The sequence below is a fragment of the Vombatus ursinus genome, unplaced genomic scaffold, assembly GCF_900497805.2.
Source record: "Vombatus ursinus unplaced genomic scaffold, bare-nosed wombat genome assembly UNPS02014799.1, whole genome shotgun sequence".
Classification (NCBI taxonomy): domain Eukaryota; kingdom Metazoa; phylum Chordata; class Mammalia; order Diprotodontia; family Vombatidae; genus Vombatus; species Vombatus ursinus.
Genome location: NW_020954577.1, coordinates 33,505,140 through 33,520,782, shown reverse-complemented (window position 1 = coordinate 33,520,782; position 15,643 = coordinate 33,505,140). Strand labels below are relative to the sequence as shown.

Here is a 15,643-nt window from a genome sequence, read left to right as displayed (position 1 = left end):
ATGCAAAGGTAGAAAGAGAAACATTCTCTTTCCTGTCCTCAAGGAGTTTATATTCTTTTTTTTTTTTTTAGGGGAGGGGATAGGGTGAGGAACATGATGGATAATTCCACAGAGGTGAACTTTGTACCAAGTAAACACATGGTGACTTTGGGGAGATGGACAGCACCTAGGAGGAATTACGCTAGGTTTCACATAATAGGTGCTTTTTGAGCTGCACCTGTTATTTAAACTATCTTTTTCACCTTTTCTCATGTCACCACAGACAACCAAAAGTTGTCTGGAGTTGGAATTTTAGCTTTCTTTCACATTTCATGAGTTTCACTCACTGGTTATTTTTCCCTAAAACTCATTATCATTTTTATTGCGAATTAGTGCCATCTATTTGAAACAAGGGGATTACCAAGGATTAAAAGAATTTAGAAAGGAGGGGATCATAGAGATTATCTAAAACAGCCCCTCTTTTTACAAATGAGAAAACAGGCCCAGGGAGGAGGAAGTAACAAGTCTGTGATCATTGGGGTGTCATAATGGCCAGTCTAGTGCTTCTGTCCCTATGCTGTATCACCTCACAGATGACTTTTGCCATGTTTTGCTGTTGTTCAGGTACTTCATTTGTATCTGAGTCATTGTGACCCTGTTTTGGGTTTTCTTGTTAAAAATACTGGAATGGTTTGCCATTTCATTTTCCAGTTTATTTTACAAAGAGGAAACCGAGGCAAAAAGAGTTAAATGATTTGCCCAGGAACACATAGCTAGTAAGTGTCTGAGACTGGATTTTTAACTCAGGTCTTTCTGACTCCAGGCCTGGCACTCTCTGCTACGTCACCTAGTTGCTTGACTTTCTACTTACACTTCCTGAAATTCAGATGAGTTAGAAGACACACATTCACACACACACACATACACACACACACACACACACACACACACACACACACACACACACAGCCACAGTTAAGTAAGTCAAAACACCCTGGGTATGACCCCTAACTCCCACTGTTCCCAGGCAAAATAAATCTCCTTACCTCACTATTCAGTTTACTGATCTGTTGTCTTGTTTCCTCTGCCTTGATAAATAGAACTGCTGCACCAAGCTCAGGATCTGCAAGTGACACACACAGCAAATGAATCCATTAGAAACAGGGTCACATTCCTAGATTTAGGTGATTTAACATGGGGCAGGAAACCTGAGCTATTCCTTCCATTCTATCCTGATGTCTGTGTGTGTGTGTGTGTGTGTGTGTGAGAGAGAGAGAGAGAGAGAGAGAGAGTATGTGTGTGTGTGTGTATGTGTGTGAGAGAGAGAGAGACAGTGTATGTGTGTGTGTGTGAGAGAGAGAGAGAGTGTGTGTGTGTGTATGAGAGAGAGTGTGTGTGTGTGTGTGTGTGAGAGAGAGAAAGAGAGAGAGTGTGTGTGTGTGTGAGACAGAGAGAGAGAGAGAGACAGTGTATGTGTGTGTGTGTGTGTGTGTGTGTGTTGAGGAGAGGGAAGGGTTCATCTAACTTGGATTGTTAGACACTATGACAAAGCTTGGTGTCATAATCGTTGGCTATAAATCTAAAAGCAAAAGAGACCACAGCAGTCATCTAATCCAGTCTCCTCATTTTACAGATGAAGAAACTGAGGCTCAGGAAGATGAAGTGATTTGCCCGAGGTTGCACAGGTTTTAAGCGTCAGAGACAGGTTTTGAACCCAGGTGCTGATTCCATGAGCTAGTGTTTTTTCTATCATACTATGAATCTACTCTGTGTGGTACCTAACACATTGTTGACAGCAGCTATGTGTGAAAAACAAAGTAATTTGACTTGCTGACCAACTGACATTTGATATATATTCACTGAAATAATTTTTTGGGGGGTCAGAGCCATGATTTCATTGTGGAGGGAATGCCTAGGGAGAAGACTCTTCTACTAATGGGAATTATCAACTGCTTCACAACTTACAGTCTTAGAAAGTTGACTGGGGCCAATGGGAAGTGACTTGCTCAAGGTCACATAGAATGTGTCAGAGGCAGGATTTGAACCCGGATCTTGCTGACTTTGACTGGCTCTCTGTCACTGCTTCATACTGCCTCTCCATTATGATATTAACTCCAGTAAATAGACGGCCTTATGGCCAATAGCCACAGGGACACCAGTCTTACTGGTTGTAAATGAATACCTTTTCCCCTATTTTCTCCTCATTACTCTTTCCCTGGATCATTCTTAGGGGAAAGATCACAATGTGCCTTTGAGAGGAAACATCTTCTCCTTTTCTAACAATACTTTACATGGAAGTATTTCTTTTCTAATTCTGAGGGCTCAGGACTCTGAACACAAGTCTTGGGAACAGCAGTCCCCCCAGACCCCCAGCCCTGCTTCTATCCCATTCCATCACAGCCATCATTAAGGCAAGCAAATCATGTGGAAGAGGGGCCAGTTGTCTCCATCAATTATCAGCCAGATGCCAAACAAGGCAGGTAAGCTGGCCTAGCTGAAGTAGCAAGGCACCTTGAGTGTGAGAGGAGGCAGAATGTGCCAGGCAAGCCGTAATACCACCACCAACTTGTTCACCATCTCCCCTCAGACCCTGAAGAGACAGCTCAGGACCCCAAAGCCAAGAGCCTTGCTACCAGTCCATTGCTCTCAATCATCATCCTGGAAACAACCCCTTGTGGAGATGCAGCCTGGAAATTGCTCCTGTCTTTGTATGTATCCCCAGTGCCTAAGGCAATGCCCAGCACACAGTTGACACTTAATAAAAGCTAACTGAATTCAGTTCAATTGAACTCTAGATCATCTCTCATGAAACCAGATCAAATAGAGAGAATTTGGTTTCAAGGATCATTGCTATATTTGATGCTAAATAGGCAAACTTAGTTAACTTACTGTATACCTTATGTATTGCAGGGACCACTCAGTTATCTTTCTATGAAGGTAAATTTTTGTGTAGAATGCTTTCTTGCTATCTTATCACATAGACCTGTCCACATTTGAGATCATTAGAAAGACTTTGTCTTAGCTTGGTGTTTTCTATAACACAATTTCAGTCATGACTATCGCATTTTTACCAAAGGGGCAGAATGGGGTGGCTAGGGAGACTTTCACATTTGGAAGAAGAGAAAAGGAATGGAGGATCAGGTGCTGCATCTGGTAGCTGGTGCATCCCTACTTGGAATTATCGATGCTGCTTCAGCACATAATCATTCTTCCTTCACCAGATGCAGAAAATCTATTCTTTTTTAACCCTGATTAAAGCCATCACCTGCTAGCTATCTGTTGACAGACCTCTTTCTACAGGCAAAAACACAAGGCTGGGCACAGCCAAGCTCTCTCAAGTCCTTGTTGATATAGTTTAGCTCCTGATACACTCCAATTAAATGAGCTGTCACCAAATAAACTATGGAAGAAACCTATGTTCCTCCACTGCATGGAAAGTATGCTATTTCCTCAGAGTAACATTGTTTTAACAGATTAGATTTGTCTTTAAAACAGGAAAACAGAGTTACCAGTTGATAAATGGTAGGCATTTGTGCCTTCTGAAAACCACAGGCATCATCTGCTAAATTGCAGATGAGAACAATAACAATGGCCATGGGAGTATGGAAAAGGCAAAAGTGAGACCAAAAGCCTGAACGGTTCACAATCTTGGCCAGGTTTTAATCATGCTGAGAATCACCTAAGAAGAGGAAGATGTGAAGACAGTCCTCCCACCTTTGGGTACAAAGAATGGACACGTCTGGAGAGAGGACTAGGTAGAAGGCTGACCTGCTAGAGGAGGAGTTACTCGAGGATCCTGCCTTGTTTGTTCAGAACCAAAGTCAAAAGTCTGACTTTCCTCATGAGTAATTCCATCTTCCGTTCCATCCACAATCCTGTTTAAAAATGAAAAGGAGTACACTTGAACAGGTGTATAAACAAGCTGGGCTTTCTATCAAAGCACTCAATATTTATGAAAGGCACAATAGAGAATATTTCTAATGGTAAATCAGTATGTTTTTCTACCATTTGAAGGAATAGCGAGGCAATCTAGTTTAGCTGATGGAAGGAAGGACTTGGAGGTAAGAAGACCTGAGCTCTAATCTGGCCTCAGACATATAGGAATTAAAGGATCATAGATTCAGAATAGGAAGGGACCTCAGACGTCATATTGTTCTACCCTCTCGTCTTCCAGAGAAGGAGACTGAACCCGAGAGAGGGCCAGATAGCCTTGTAACCTCTGAAATGTCAACAAATGTATCAAGGATATATGATTTCACAGTTTGGGAATTTCCAGCGTGAGAACTTATTCCACCAATGCTTATTATAATTCCTCTGTAACTTCTAGTCTGAGAGAGTTGTGCTAAACTCAGAAAGATGTTAAGGGGCTTGCCAATTGTAAGGCATCTAGTCAGTGACTAGGGTGGATCTTGAACCCAGGTCTTCCTGGATCCAGGTCCAGTACTCCATCTATTACGCCACACTGCCATTTATATATACATAGGTACATATACATATATATATATATACATATATATATATTTAAAGCAGTAGAGGTGAAATTTTAGAATTCAATTTTAGAATAACAATTTCATTACAAATTCTACCCAGAACTTCAGATTTCAACATTCTACTCACCTGAGAGCTGGACTTTTCCTTCAAATCTGCTTCACCCAGAATGAAAATGTTTAGCTCACCAATTGCAGCATCCTAGATGACCCCCTTCTGGCCTTCAGAATTTCTTAAGGTCAAGTGCATGGGATTCACAAATGGATATGCAGCAGGATTAGAATCAATGTCTCCTGTGCCTTCTGATGGCTGAGTAATTGCTCCAAACTGAGTTACCTCTATTCCTTCTCATTAATCTCATCTTCCTCAGTCAGTGGAACCAGCAATGTTAATGAGGGATTCTCTTAGGCAAGTGCTCCTAGCCCGTAGGAGCTCAGAGGACACATGAAGAAGAGAAGAGACAGCCATGGTCCCTCTCCCTCAGTTCCTGACCATTAGCTCAGTGGCTGCACCAAGCGAGGACCTCCTACACCCTTTTGGAGGGGTTAATGATTGGTTGTTTTGATTAAAAATAACTAGCTAGGCAGAATGAATCCGGCTGATTAGTTTTGGGGGCAAAACCTTGCCCCTTGCCCCAGGGTAGGTGCTCACTGGTTGGGGAAGGGTGATTAAATGTGTTACAGTATGTGAATGTAATGGAATATAATGACAGTGTGAGAAGCAATGAGAATAATAATGGTTGGAGAATCTTTGAGAGCTGGGTTCAAGTCCAGCCCCTGATTACCTACTGGCTGTGTGACTCTGGCTGAATCACTTAATGTCTTGGTGCTCTAGGCAATTTACTGAAACTATCAGGTTCAGGGCACATCCAAATCTGCATTGATATAAGCAGTTGTCTCATTGGGAATTACCTACACCCATGAAATCATAGGTCCAGTTCCCTGCCCCCATCCAAAAAAAAACACACCAAAAAACTCACACCCAACATCAGTGAATGAAGACTAGAGGAATAAGGGAAAATGTGTATGAATCGATGAAGAATGAAAGAACGCGGTGCGATGAGAATGACGCAAACCATGGCTACATTGCTGTCAGAGAAGAAAACAGAACTTCAATCAAGTACAATGGTCAATAATGGTTTCAAATGACTGATGTTGGAACATAATGACTTCCTCTTGGCAGAGAAGTGAGGACCTATGGGTGTGGAACGCTGGATACTATGTCAGTTACAGTTATAGCGTAGGGTGGTTTTGCTGGGTTGTTTTCTTCCCTTTTCTTTTACAGGGAATGGTACCATGAAGGGGGTGATGAGGTCTTTTTCTGGGAAATGAATGTGTTATACAAACAAAATTCACTAATAAAACATAAAAAATAAAATAAGTACAAGTCAAGTGTAACACTTTTATAAAGAGGTACCCAGAAATATGATGTTGTCCAGGTCTAAGTGACTTCTCTCCTCCTATAACTGTATGGTAGTAGGGACAGAGAGAGCCACGGATGGCTGGGGGTTACTTTCAGCAATCATGTCACTCCCCACTCTTTTCTGCCTTTTGAGGAAGCTAGGTGGTATGTTGGATAGAGTTCACCGACCTAGAGTCAGGAAGACTTGAGCTTCCGACTCTTATTAGCCGTGTGACCCTGGGCAAGTCACTTAACTTCCTTGAGTTTCAGTTTCCTTATTTGGAAGATGGGGATAATAACAGCACCTACCTCTTAGGGTTGCTGTGAGAATCAAATGAGATAACTTTAGGTCAACTACTTTGCAAACATCAAAGCTCTAGATAAATATTGACTATTATTATTCTAGTTACCTACCCTTTAAAGGCCAGCTTTAGTTTCACTTTGCCTATGAAACCTTCCCAAACACATTTGATCTACAGTGAGTTCACCTACTGCTGAACTGCTCAGTACTTAACGTTTGCATCTTGCCTTTGTTAATCAGCAACAAGTGTCTTCTGATATCCCTAATGACATCATTTCACAAGTGTTCTGTTGTTGGACTTTTCCTGTGATTTAGCTTTATCTTGACAACTGGCAACTGATTTAACCTGCCAACTGTACCCTCCCAAAGGGCATTTCTTTTTTTTTTTTAATTATTCTTACCATCACATTTTTCAACTAGTACAGGTGGGATGAAAGAATTCCAGCCATTTTGGAGGCAATGTTGAGCTATCTGAATCGAACAACCTGGGCTGGAGTCAGTCTATTGGCTGCACAGGCTCAGTACTCCAATAAAACTTATGCTGTACCCCCACTGGAGCACTCATCACAGGGCCGTATGTGCTGTAAGTACTCAATCAATGGCTATTGACTTACTGGGGCTTAGACAGAGTAGCTTTTGCCTTGTTCCTAGGAAAAGTTAAACTCAGCTCATTTCCATCACCATCAAGTGTTTGCCCCCCACTACCCACACTTTCTTTTTCACTTGTTTCTTGCTAGTGGCTTACCTAATGCCTCTGCCAGGAGGTGGATAGCCATTTTTTCACAGTTCTTCCCGACTCTGAAAAGATCTCTATCAGTCTTGAACACAAGCTTCCCAAGCAGGGGAGATATGGAGATGCTTTCTCCTTTCCGACCAGGGAAAGCTCAAATCCAACATACGAGAGGGCATCCCTTTGTCTCAGACTATGGTGACCACTTTGTGTGCACTAAGGTGTGTGTGTGTGTGTGTGTGTATTCAACTGAACAAAATGTGGCAATCTGTAGTGGTGGATAGAGTGCTGCATTTGGAGTCATGAAGACCTGAGTTCAAATCCCACCTCAGATATTTAATACTTATGTGACATTAAGTAAGTCCCTGCTTCAGTTCTCCTATCTGTAAAATGAATAAGTTGGATTCAGTGGCCTCTAATATTACTTCCAGCCCTAAGTCTATGATCCATGGAACCTGTGCCAGGAAACACACACACATACATGCATGCATTTAAGAAATAGATATATATATACAAACACATGTGTCCACGTATCACACACGTACCATGTGTATATGTGCATGCTTGCACGTACATGTGTATTTGTATGTGTATATATAAATAAATGTTGTTTCCTGTGACATAACATTGGCTCTTTGAGAGTGGGGAACCACTACAGTTTTGGTTTGTATCTTTAGCATCTAGCACGGTCTGTGGCCCATAACAGGGTTCTTAATGAGTGTTTGTTAATTGACTGAGAGATTCCAGTCCTTTCCACGAGCAGGCCTTAGGTTAAGGATTAAGGTCTTCAGAAATTAAGGCTTGCCTGGCAAAGTCACGCTTATTTGTAAGGTTGAAGCACGTACTCTGTTCCAGGTTCCTGAGTGTGAGGCATTAAACAATGCCTTCTCTAGGGGAGACCATCTTATTCCTGTTTAATAACCTATTTGATAGCTTTGCAGGCTGCAATAGTCAATTACCTACTAAAAATTGCTTTGGCTATATAACCAATATGGATTGGTTAGAAATCAAATGCATCTGTGAACTGGGTCCTAGGATAATAGTTTTAGAGTTGTCAGGGCCCTTAAAGTCACAGAATCACCAACTCAGAAATGAAAGGGATTTTGGTCCAGCCTATGCTTGAAAAAATAATCCTTTCTAGATCATCCCCTACCAATGCTCATCCAACTTTTGCTTGACGTCTTTCACTGAGGGGGGTTCCCAGCACCTCTGCAGGCAGCTCATTCCACCTTGGAATGGCTCTCATTGTTGGAAAGGTTTTTCCTGACATCAAGCCTCCACTGACCTCTTTGGAACTTCTACCCATCCCCTACTAGCTCTGCCCTCCAGGGCCAAGTAAAATAAGTGGACTGCTCTTTTCACATGAAAAACTCTTCAAATAATTAAAGACACCAACTGTCTCCCATCTCCTGGCTGAGTCTTCAGGTTAAACATTCCCATATACTTTATCCAATCCTCACATGAAATGAACTTGAGGCCATTCCTCACTCTACTTGTCCTCCTCTGGACACATTCTAGCTAATGAATGTCCATAAAATGTGGCACCAAGAACTGAACACACAAATAATAGCTAATATTTCCACAGAGCTTTAATCTTTGCAAAATGTTTTACATATATCATCTCAACAACCCTGTGAGAATTATCCCCATTTTATAGATGAGCAAATTGACATGAGAGAGGTTAAGTGAATTATCTGGGGTCATGAAGCTAGTTGAGGTCTAAGAAAGGACTGAAATTCAGGTCTTCCTGATTCCAAATCTAGCACTTAATCCACTAAGACATGTAGCTAGCTGCCTCCAAAAAATACATTCTTCCAGATGTTATCTGACCAAGGCATAGAACAGCTGGGCTATCTCTTTTTTATCCCCAGAGGCCATGCCTCTCTTAATTCAGCCTAAGATTGCATTAATTTTTTTGGCTGCCTTATTACTCTGTTGACTAATATTGAGCTGGCGAAGTCATGGTCATGTGACCTTGACTATGGCTAATGCATGCTTTCACGATGGCCTGAGCTTTCCATTTTTGGAGTGCTAATATTTAACTTAATTTCATTCTCATCTTTATGTTTATATATTCTATTGAATTGTCTTTAATTAAGACCAGAGTCATGTTGTACTGCTCATATATATTTTTACTGACCTCAATCAGGAAAATACACCACACATACACACACACACACACACACACACACACACACACATATCCCTCTCATTTACATGGACAAATTGGATCCATGCATAGGAATAGATCATTGAAATCATTGGTAACTACAAACTTCATTCAGTAGCTTAAAGCTCCTTCATATTAAACTTTTCTTAAGAGCTGCCAACATGGAATAGGGAGACCACCACTGACATTTCTTACATTTACTCAGCCCTTTGGGGATAGTGTGACGGGACCTTGGCTAAGTCTACCTGTGGTTCTATAATGAGGAGGCTGGAAAACTTGATCTTCAGAGTTCATGGACTTTAAAGCAAGATGGACTTCAGAGATTTTCTAGTCTAGCTTCTCTAGTCTAGTCCCAGTTCTAGATTTTCTAGTCTAGTTCTCATTTTACAAATGAGAACCAGGGAGAGGAAGTAACTTACCCAAGGTCACATGCCTAGTTGGTAGCAAAGCTAAGATTCCACCCAGGTCTTTTGACTCCAAATACAATACCCTGAAGTCCCTTCCATTAGGAATATGCTGTGATTCTATAACTGGTTAAAAACAATAATGAAAGGAACTAGAGACTGAATTATTTATCATCTGGACAACTACTTGAATCATGGAGAGTTAGTCGTCATGAGATGAAAAGGAAGATATGAGCTAACCAATTACCTTGGACTGAGATCAGGGGGTCCTGTGGTATTAAGGGTTGAAAGGTGCAGCTTCAGGTTTTTCTCCCTCTTTTTGCTGTGTAAATGGAGGTCAGTTTCCTGTTTGGTTCTTGGAGGGTTTGAGCCACAGACTCTGATAGGCGAATGGAAGGGCATGGTTCCTGAGGCTAATTGCTTTAAGCTTATGCCCAGATAGTTTTTATTGCTTCCAAATTTCTTGTTGCTTGAAGAGGGGGTGCCTCTGGTGTTTATGGGGGACAGAGAGGCAGTCTCCTCTTCTTCTCCTTCTTCATCCTCTTCCTCATCTTCCACTATCGATGGGAGTCTCCTGTTTATGCTGCCATTTCCCTTGGGCTCCGTCTAAATTAGTGAATAATACAGATTAACTACGAATGCAAAGCATTCTGCAGAGGTACATTGTTCATGCTAATTTCCCCATGGAACAAAGTCAAATCCCCTAGAGGTTTATTTCCCATTAAAATTAATATCATTTGGGAGCCTACTATTATTTACCTGGGACCTCAATCCCTGGAGAATGTCCACATCAAATAACAATCTGATCTTCATTCAGTTTCCTCTCTCTGAATTCTTGCTGCCAAGAGATTTTTTCCCCCTCTTAGTTTTACTCTAATTCTCTGAAGTTTCCTTGTGTGGATGCTTTTTTCCAGATTGGCCTCTTGATTCTAATTGCTTAGTTTCATGTAATACCTTGGCAAAACTCTTGAGGGGCCATCAATCTTAAAGGACTATTATGTTATCCTAGAACAGGGCTCTACGATTATGTTTAAAAATATTTTGGTAGTTAATTTCAACATAATTGGTTTCCTTTGCAATTTATTTTATGCATTTAAAAACATGATTTTGACAAGTAGTCCATCAGCTTCCAGTCCAGTCTAGCTTCACTAGATTGGCAAAGGGGGTCCATTAGCAAAGGAATGAAATTGTTAGGCTTATAGCTATCTGGGAGACTGAAGCGAGGCCTAAGGGAGAGTACAACAGGCCCAGCAGAATATACCATTATTCCAGAAACACTTGAAACAGGATCTGAGCTATGATGGACGTCACAGTGCAGGAGAGGAAGAAATGGGAGCACCAACCCTCAAAAGCATTTATTCCTAGATTAAGTTGAGAATAGTTAACACATAGGCCCTGGGCACAGAGGGGATTACTGAGGCAGTAGTGGTAAGAGCGTGAGGGGCAGCAGTACCTAGTACTGGTATAGCTATAATCATCTCTACCTCTTCTCCCTTTGGCTTTGGCCCAAGGCTAGACATATGACCACGGGAAAATCACTTTACTACTCTGGGCCTTAGTTTCCCCCATGTTAAGTTGAAATCTTAATACGTGTGCCACCTTGGAGTTAAGGTTGTTGTCAGGGAGCCACTTTGTAAATTTTAAATGGGAGTTGTTATTTTAAAGACTATCCTGTGACCTTATTTGCACTGCTCTTCAGTTTCTATTAAGGACAACACCATCTGACTCTTGCTTCTCAGAGTTATAAAGATGTCTGAGAAAGAGTAAGAGTGCTTAGAAGAGGAGAGGGGGAGGAAAGGAGTGTAGGGAATAACCATTTATGTGGCACCTACTATATTCCAGGCACTGTGTCAAGCTCTTTACAGATATTATTTCAGTTGATCCTGAGACAGTTAAAATTTTTTTTAGAGACAGTTTCTGGGTAACTTAATCATTTTATTAATAAGACCAGCATGTTCATTAATAAAAGGGTGGTCATTTGGCTGTCTCTCTTAGACCAAAGGCCCCTTATGGAAGTAGTTTCACAGCTTATATGTCCTTTGAAGAGTAGGTGTTGCTAAAGGGTGGCAATCAACTCTGATTGATCAATAAGTAATAAGACAATGAATATTACAATGAGAGGCTGGGCTATATTACAATGAGGACCTTGGGGTATGTGACTAGGATCTCCCAAATCTTGGTCAAAGAGACTTAGCAATTTCCATATCACCTGTCCTACAAAAGGGAGAATCAACACTTCCCCAGACCTCTCTGGACATGAGCAGGAATGTATCTATTAGTCCAAACTTAGAATTTCTTTTACTGTCTGATTAGATCTTGGCCTGGATAAATCTTTAAGAAAGATTTCCCACACTGGTTGGTTTCTGAATGAGAATGTAGAAAAGGAGAAAAATCTTGGTTCTAACACAATAATTATTAGATACAAGAGAGAGATGCTCATTTCTCAGACTCCTCATATCAATCCTGAGAGGTAGATGCTGTTATAATCCCATTTTATAGCTAGGAAACGAAAGCAAACAGAGGTTAAGTGGATTACTCAGGGTCTGAGCAATTAGTAAATGTCTGAAGCCATATTTGAATTCCAGGTCTTCCTATCTCCAGACTCAATACTCTATTCATAGTGGGCTCTTACAGACCCTAAGCATATAGGATAATAGATATGGAGCTGAGAGGGAGCTTAGATATCATCTAGTCTTACTTCCTCACTTTACAAATTAGGTAACTGAGGTTCAGTGAAATTAAGTGATTGATTCAAGGTCATACAACTATTATGTGGCTGAGCCAGAATTTGAACCCAAGATCTCTGATTCCGAATTCAATGCTATTTTTGTTGTACTCACCCTATCTGAAATCTCCTTGAACAATCTGGAAGAAAGAATTAAAACCCCAATACTGATTTTTGAGGGTATTAAAATTAGAGTCCTTTACTGAAATTTTACCCTTATACTTGGGTGTTTTTAGCCACTAAACAAATCAGAAGTGGCATGGCATAGTAGAAAGAGAGCTGACCTGTAAGTTAAGAAGACCTGTGTTCAAGTCTTACTTCTGGAACACACCCTGTGGCCCTAAATGCTCTAGACAGCTCTCAACACTATACATTTCAGCAAAGATGCTGACCTGGATTGGTAGAGGGAATTTCCTCACTAGAGAGTTCCCCTGTACCAATGAAATCAGAGGTCTAGTCTATATGCTTACTTCTTTAAACACACATACACACACACATACACACACACACACACACACACACACACACACACACACACAACACTGGAACCTGACATTGAGGTTTCTGCGTAGGCAAAACAAACCGACTGAAGTCATTCAGCCTGGTGACTACTTCTCTGTCAATTGTAATGTTTGATAAGAGTGAATGAATGAAAAAACCCCAACTATTTATTAGGTGCTTACTATATGCCAAGCACTGTGATGTATGTCTGCCTCCCTCCTAGAGTTATTGTGAGAAAAGCCCTCTGTAACACTTTCAGTGCTAAGGAAATGTCAGTTTGCACTTGGGTTGGGCCATTTCATTGGGAAGCCTACGTTGATGCATGAGGATTAGTAGATTAAGGTCACCCTCTCAGTAAAAAGGAAGATTTTTTGCTAAAAACGAAATTGCTGGGAAATGTTTCTCTGAAACTTAGTATGTTTTTGAAAGCAGGAAAGTTGTCAACTGGATGCTATTTTTGTTCTTGAATCCAGTGATTTCTTACAGATACGATGTGTTACATTGATACATCTTGGATCTGTGATTCCACCGTCATTGGGCTTCCCTTTACCAAGGTAGATCTCAGCCAATCAAAAGTTAAATAAATCTTAGAGAGCTGTTAGAGGCTTAGGGAAATTAACTGACTTGTCCAAGGTCACCAAAAAATTAAGGGTCAGAGGTGGGATTTATTTGAACCTTGGTTAACTTGACCTCAACTCCAGCACTATCCACTATAGAATACAGCCATGGCTGTCTGGGTTTTGTTATTTTATTGTGGTTTGGGTTGCTGGGAACCCTGAAATGTAAGGGTACAAGGGGGTCTGCCTCAAAAGAATTTGACCTCAAGCCTTCTTTCAGTCAAAGTAGCAAGGTTTATTTGTGCTGCCAATAGAAGGGGACTAGATCCTAAGTGAATTTGCAGTTTAGTGGGGGTGAGAATGATACTTTTATACAGAAAAAGACTGTGAGAAGATTTGGGTGGGATTAACAAATGGTAAATAGCCTGGGGCGGGGCAGGCGTAAACAGTAAAAGGAGTTAAGTGGTCAGAGAGCCACAGTGAAAGGGCAGTTAAAAGGATTATTGAGTATCTAGTTGGGCTGGGATGGGTCACATATCTCCGGTGAAATGTCAGGGACTGGGTTGTGTGGGAAAGTTCAGGGAGATGGCCTTTTCCTTTTAGGGGTCCAAGTCACATCACCCTATCATTTTGAGTTATGATTTTGATAATTTCACTTACAATATAGATTAGTCAAAGAAGACCTTAAAAGTAATTTTCTAATATAGATACTCAGATTGTGCCATGGCTTGGGACTATTAGGAGAAGGTATTTAGACTGTGGATTTGAAACAATATACATACATTTTTGAGGCTAAGTCACTATAGACTTATTTTTCACGAGTGTAAAGACTGAAAAAAAAACTACTTACACTGGAATTAAACAACAACAACAGCAACAACAACAAAATACCTTTTTGCACAGACTCTAGCTGAAGCAATTTTTGGTTTCTCAAACTCTGAAAATGAGTCATTGCCAATCTAATGGGAAATGGTGTTTGGAAAAGTCCAGACTCTAAAGAGTCAGGAGAATGATGGTGGTTTTTAGATACTATGGGGTGGTGGACAGAAGAGTAGAGTCAGGAGCGGGAAGATCTGAGTTTGAGTCTGGCTCATCCACTTACTATTGGGGAGAACATAGGGACCCTCTCTAAGCCTCAGGCAAGTCTCTAAGTCATTGACTGGCTACAATCTGTGTGTGGGGCACAAGTTCCCATGAGATTGCAGGTCCTCAATGGATTCACAGTAGTTCTTGTAAAGTAAGGTAAAGAACCCCGACTTGGGAACCGAAGACATGTGTTGGGTCTTGGTTCTGTCACTGCTGAGTAACCTCAGACAAGTCAATTCATCACCTGGGCTTCAGTTTGCTCATCTCTAAAATGGGGACAGTGATGTTTGCTCAGCCTACCTCCCTCACAAGGGGATTCACTGTAAGGAAAATATCCTATAAACCTTAAAGCCTTAGAGAAATCTATGCTATTATTATTTCTCACACATCAATTTTGGAAATGAACTTTTTATACATAGACATACCTGAGAGAGTGTGGATTTGTTTGATAGCCTTGATATGACCTGTAGGAACAAAGAACAAAGAACCATGTTGTCAATGATATCAGAGCAAGAGTCTGGGGACTGGAGAGAATATTAATTGGCTGTGCATGAAGAGCACTGTCTGTTTAGCAAACTGAGTACAAGGTAAACAGTCTGTACCACCCCTCACCCTCTGTTGCTGGAACAGAGAAGAGTTCATTGAGCAGTAGCCAAGATATTCAACTTTATACAACATGCATTTATTAAGAGCCTATCTTACTATGTGCCTGACACTGGGGAGATAAAGGTAAAAGAGCAATGTTTTCTGCACTCAAGGAGTTTACATTTTACTGGAGGCAAACAACACACACAGTTAAGTAAATGCAAAACAAAAACAAATTAAAAACAAAGTACTTTCCCAGAGGGAAGGTACCTATGATTGGAGTTGGGGTTAGGGATAGGCTTTATACCGGAAGAGGCGCCTGGGCTGAGTTTTAAAAAAGTTAGGGATTTCAAGAAGAGTAGGTAATGAGGGAGTGTTTTCTAGGCAGGAGGCATGGAATTGTGCAAAGTCATGGATCTGGGAGATCAACCATCGTATAGGCTCTGGAAAGGCATGGAGTTGGCGGATAGAATGGCAAGGACACCAGCTTAGCTGAAACCTAGGGTGTGTGATGGAGAGTAATGTTCAGTGAAGGAGAACAATATATAATAAATCTGAGGGGGCAGGTGAGAGTTAGGCTTTAAATGTTAAATGGAGGAGTTTGTGTTTTATATTTGAGATCATTTGGAGCCACTGGAACTTATCAAGCACAGGAAGTACATGGCCAGCCTTGTGCCAGCATGGGAAGTACATGGTCAGGCTTGTGCTGGAGGAAG

The 15,643-nt window shown here is 41.1% G+C and overlaps 1 protein-coding gene across 1 annotated transcript in view; it reads right to left on the bottom strand.

Moving 5' to 3' along the window:
- The window catches only part of KCNH8 (potassium voltage-gated channel subfamily H member 8), a 406,714-nt gene that overhangs the window by 27,235 nt on the left and 363,836 nt on the right, over nucleotides 1–15,643 (bottom strand). The window contains exons 12-15 of the mRNA XM_027872528.1: nucleotides 14,768–14,806; nucleotides 9,721–10,079; nucleotides 3,748–3,854; nucleotides 1,026–1,102 (exon numbers count right to left, since the gene is read on the bottom strand). Coding sequence (XP_027728329.1) covers nucleotides 1,026–1,102; nucleotides 3,748–3,854; nucleotides 9,721–10,079; nucleotides 14,768–14,806 — 582 coding nt within the window. The remainder of the gene's footprint in view (nucleotides 1–1,025; nucleotides 1,103–3,747; nucleotides 3,855–9,720; nucleotides 10,080–14,767; nucleotides 14,807–15,643) is intronic.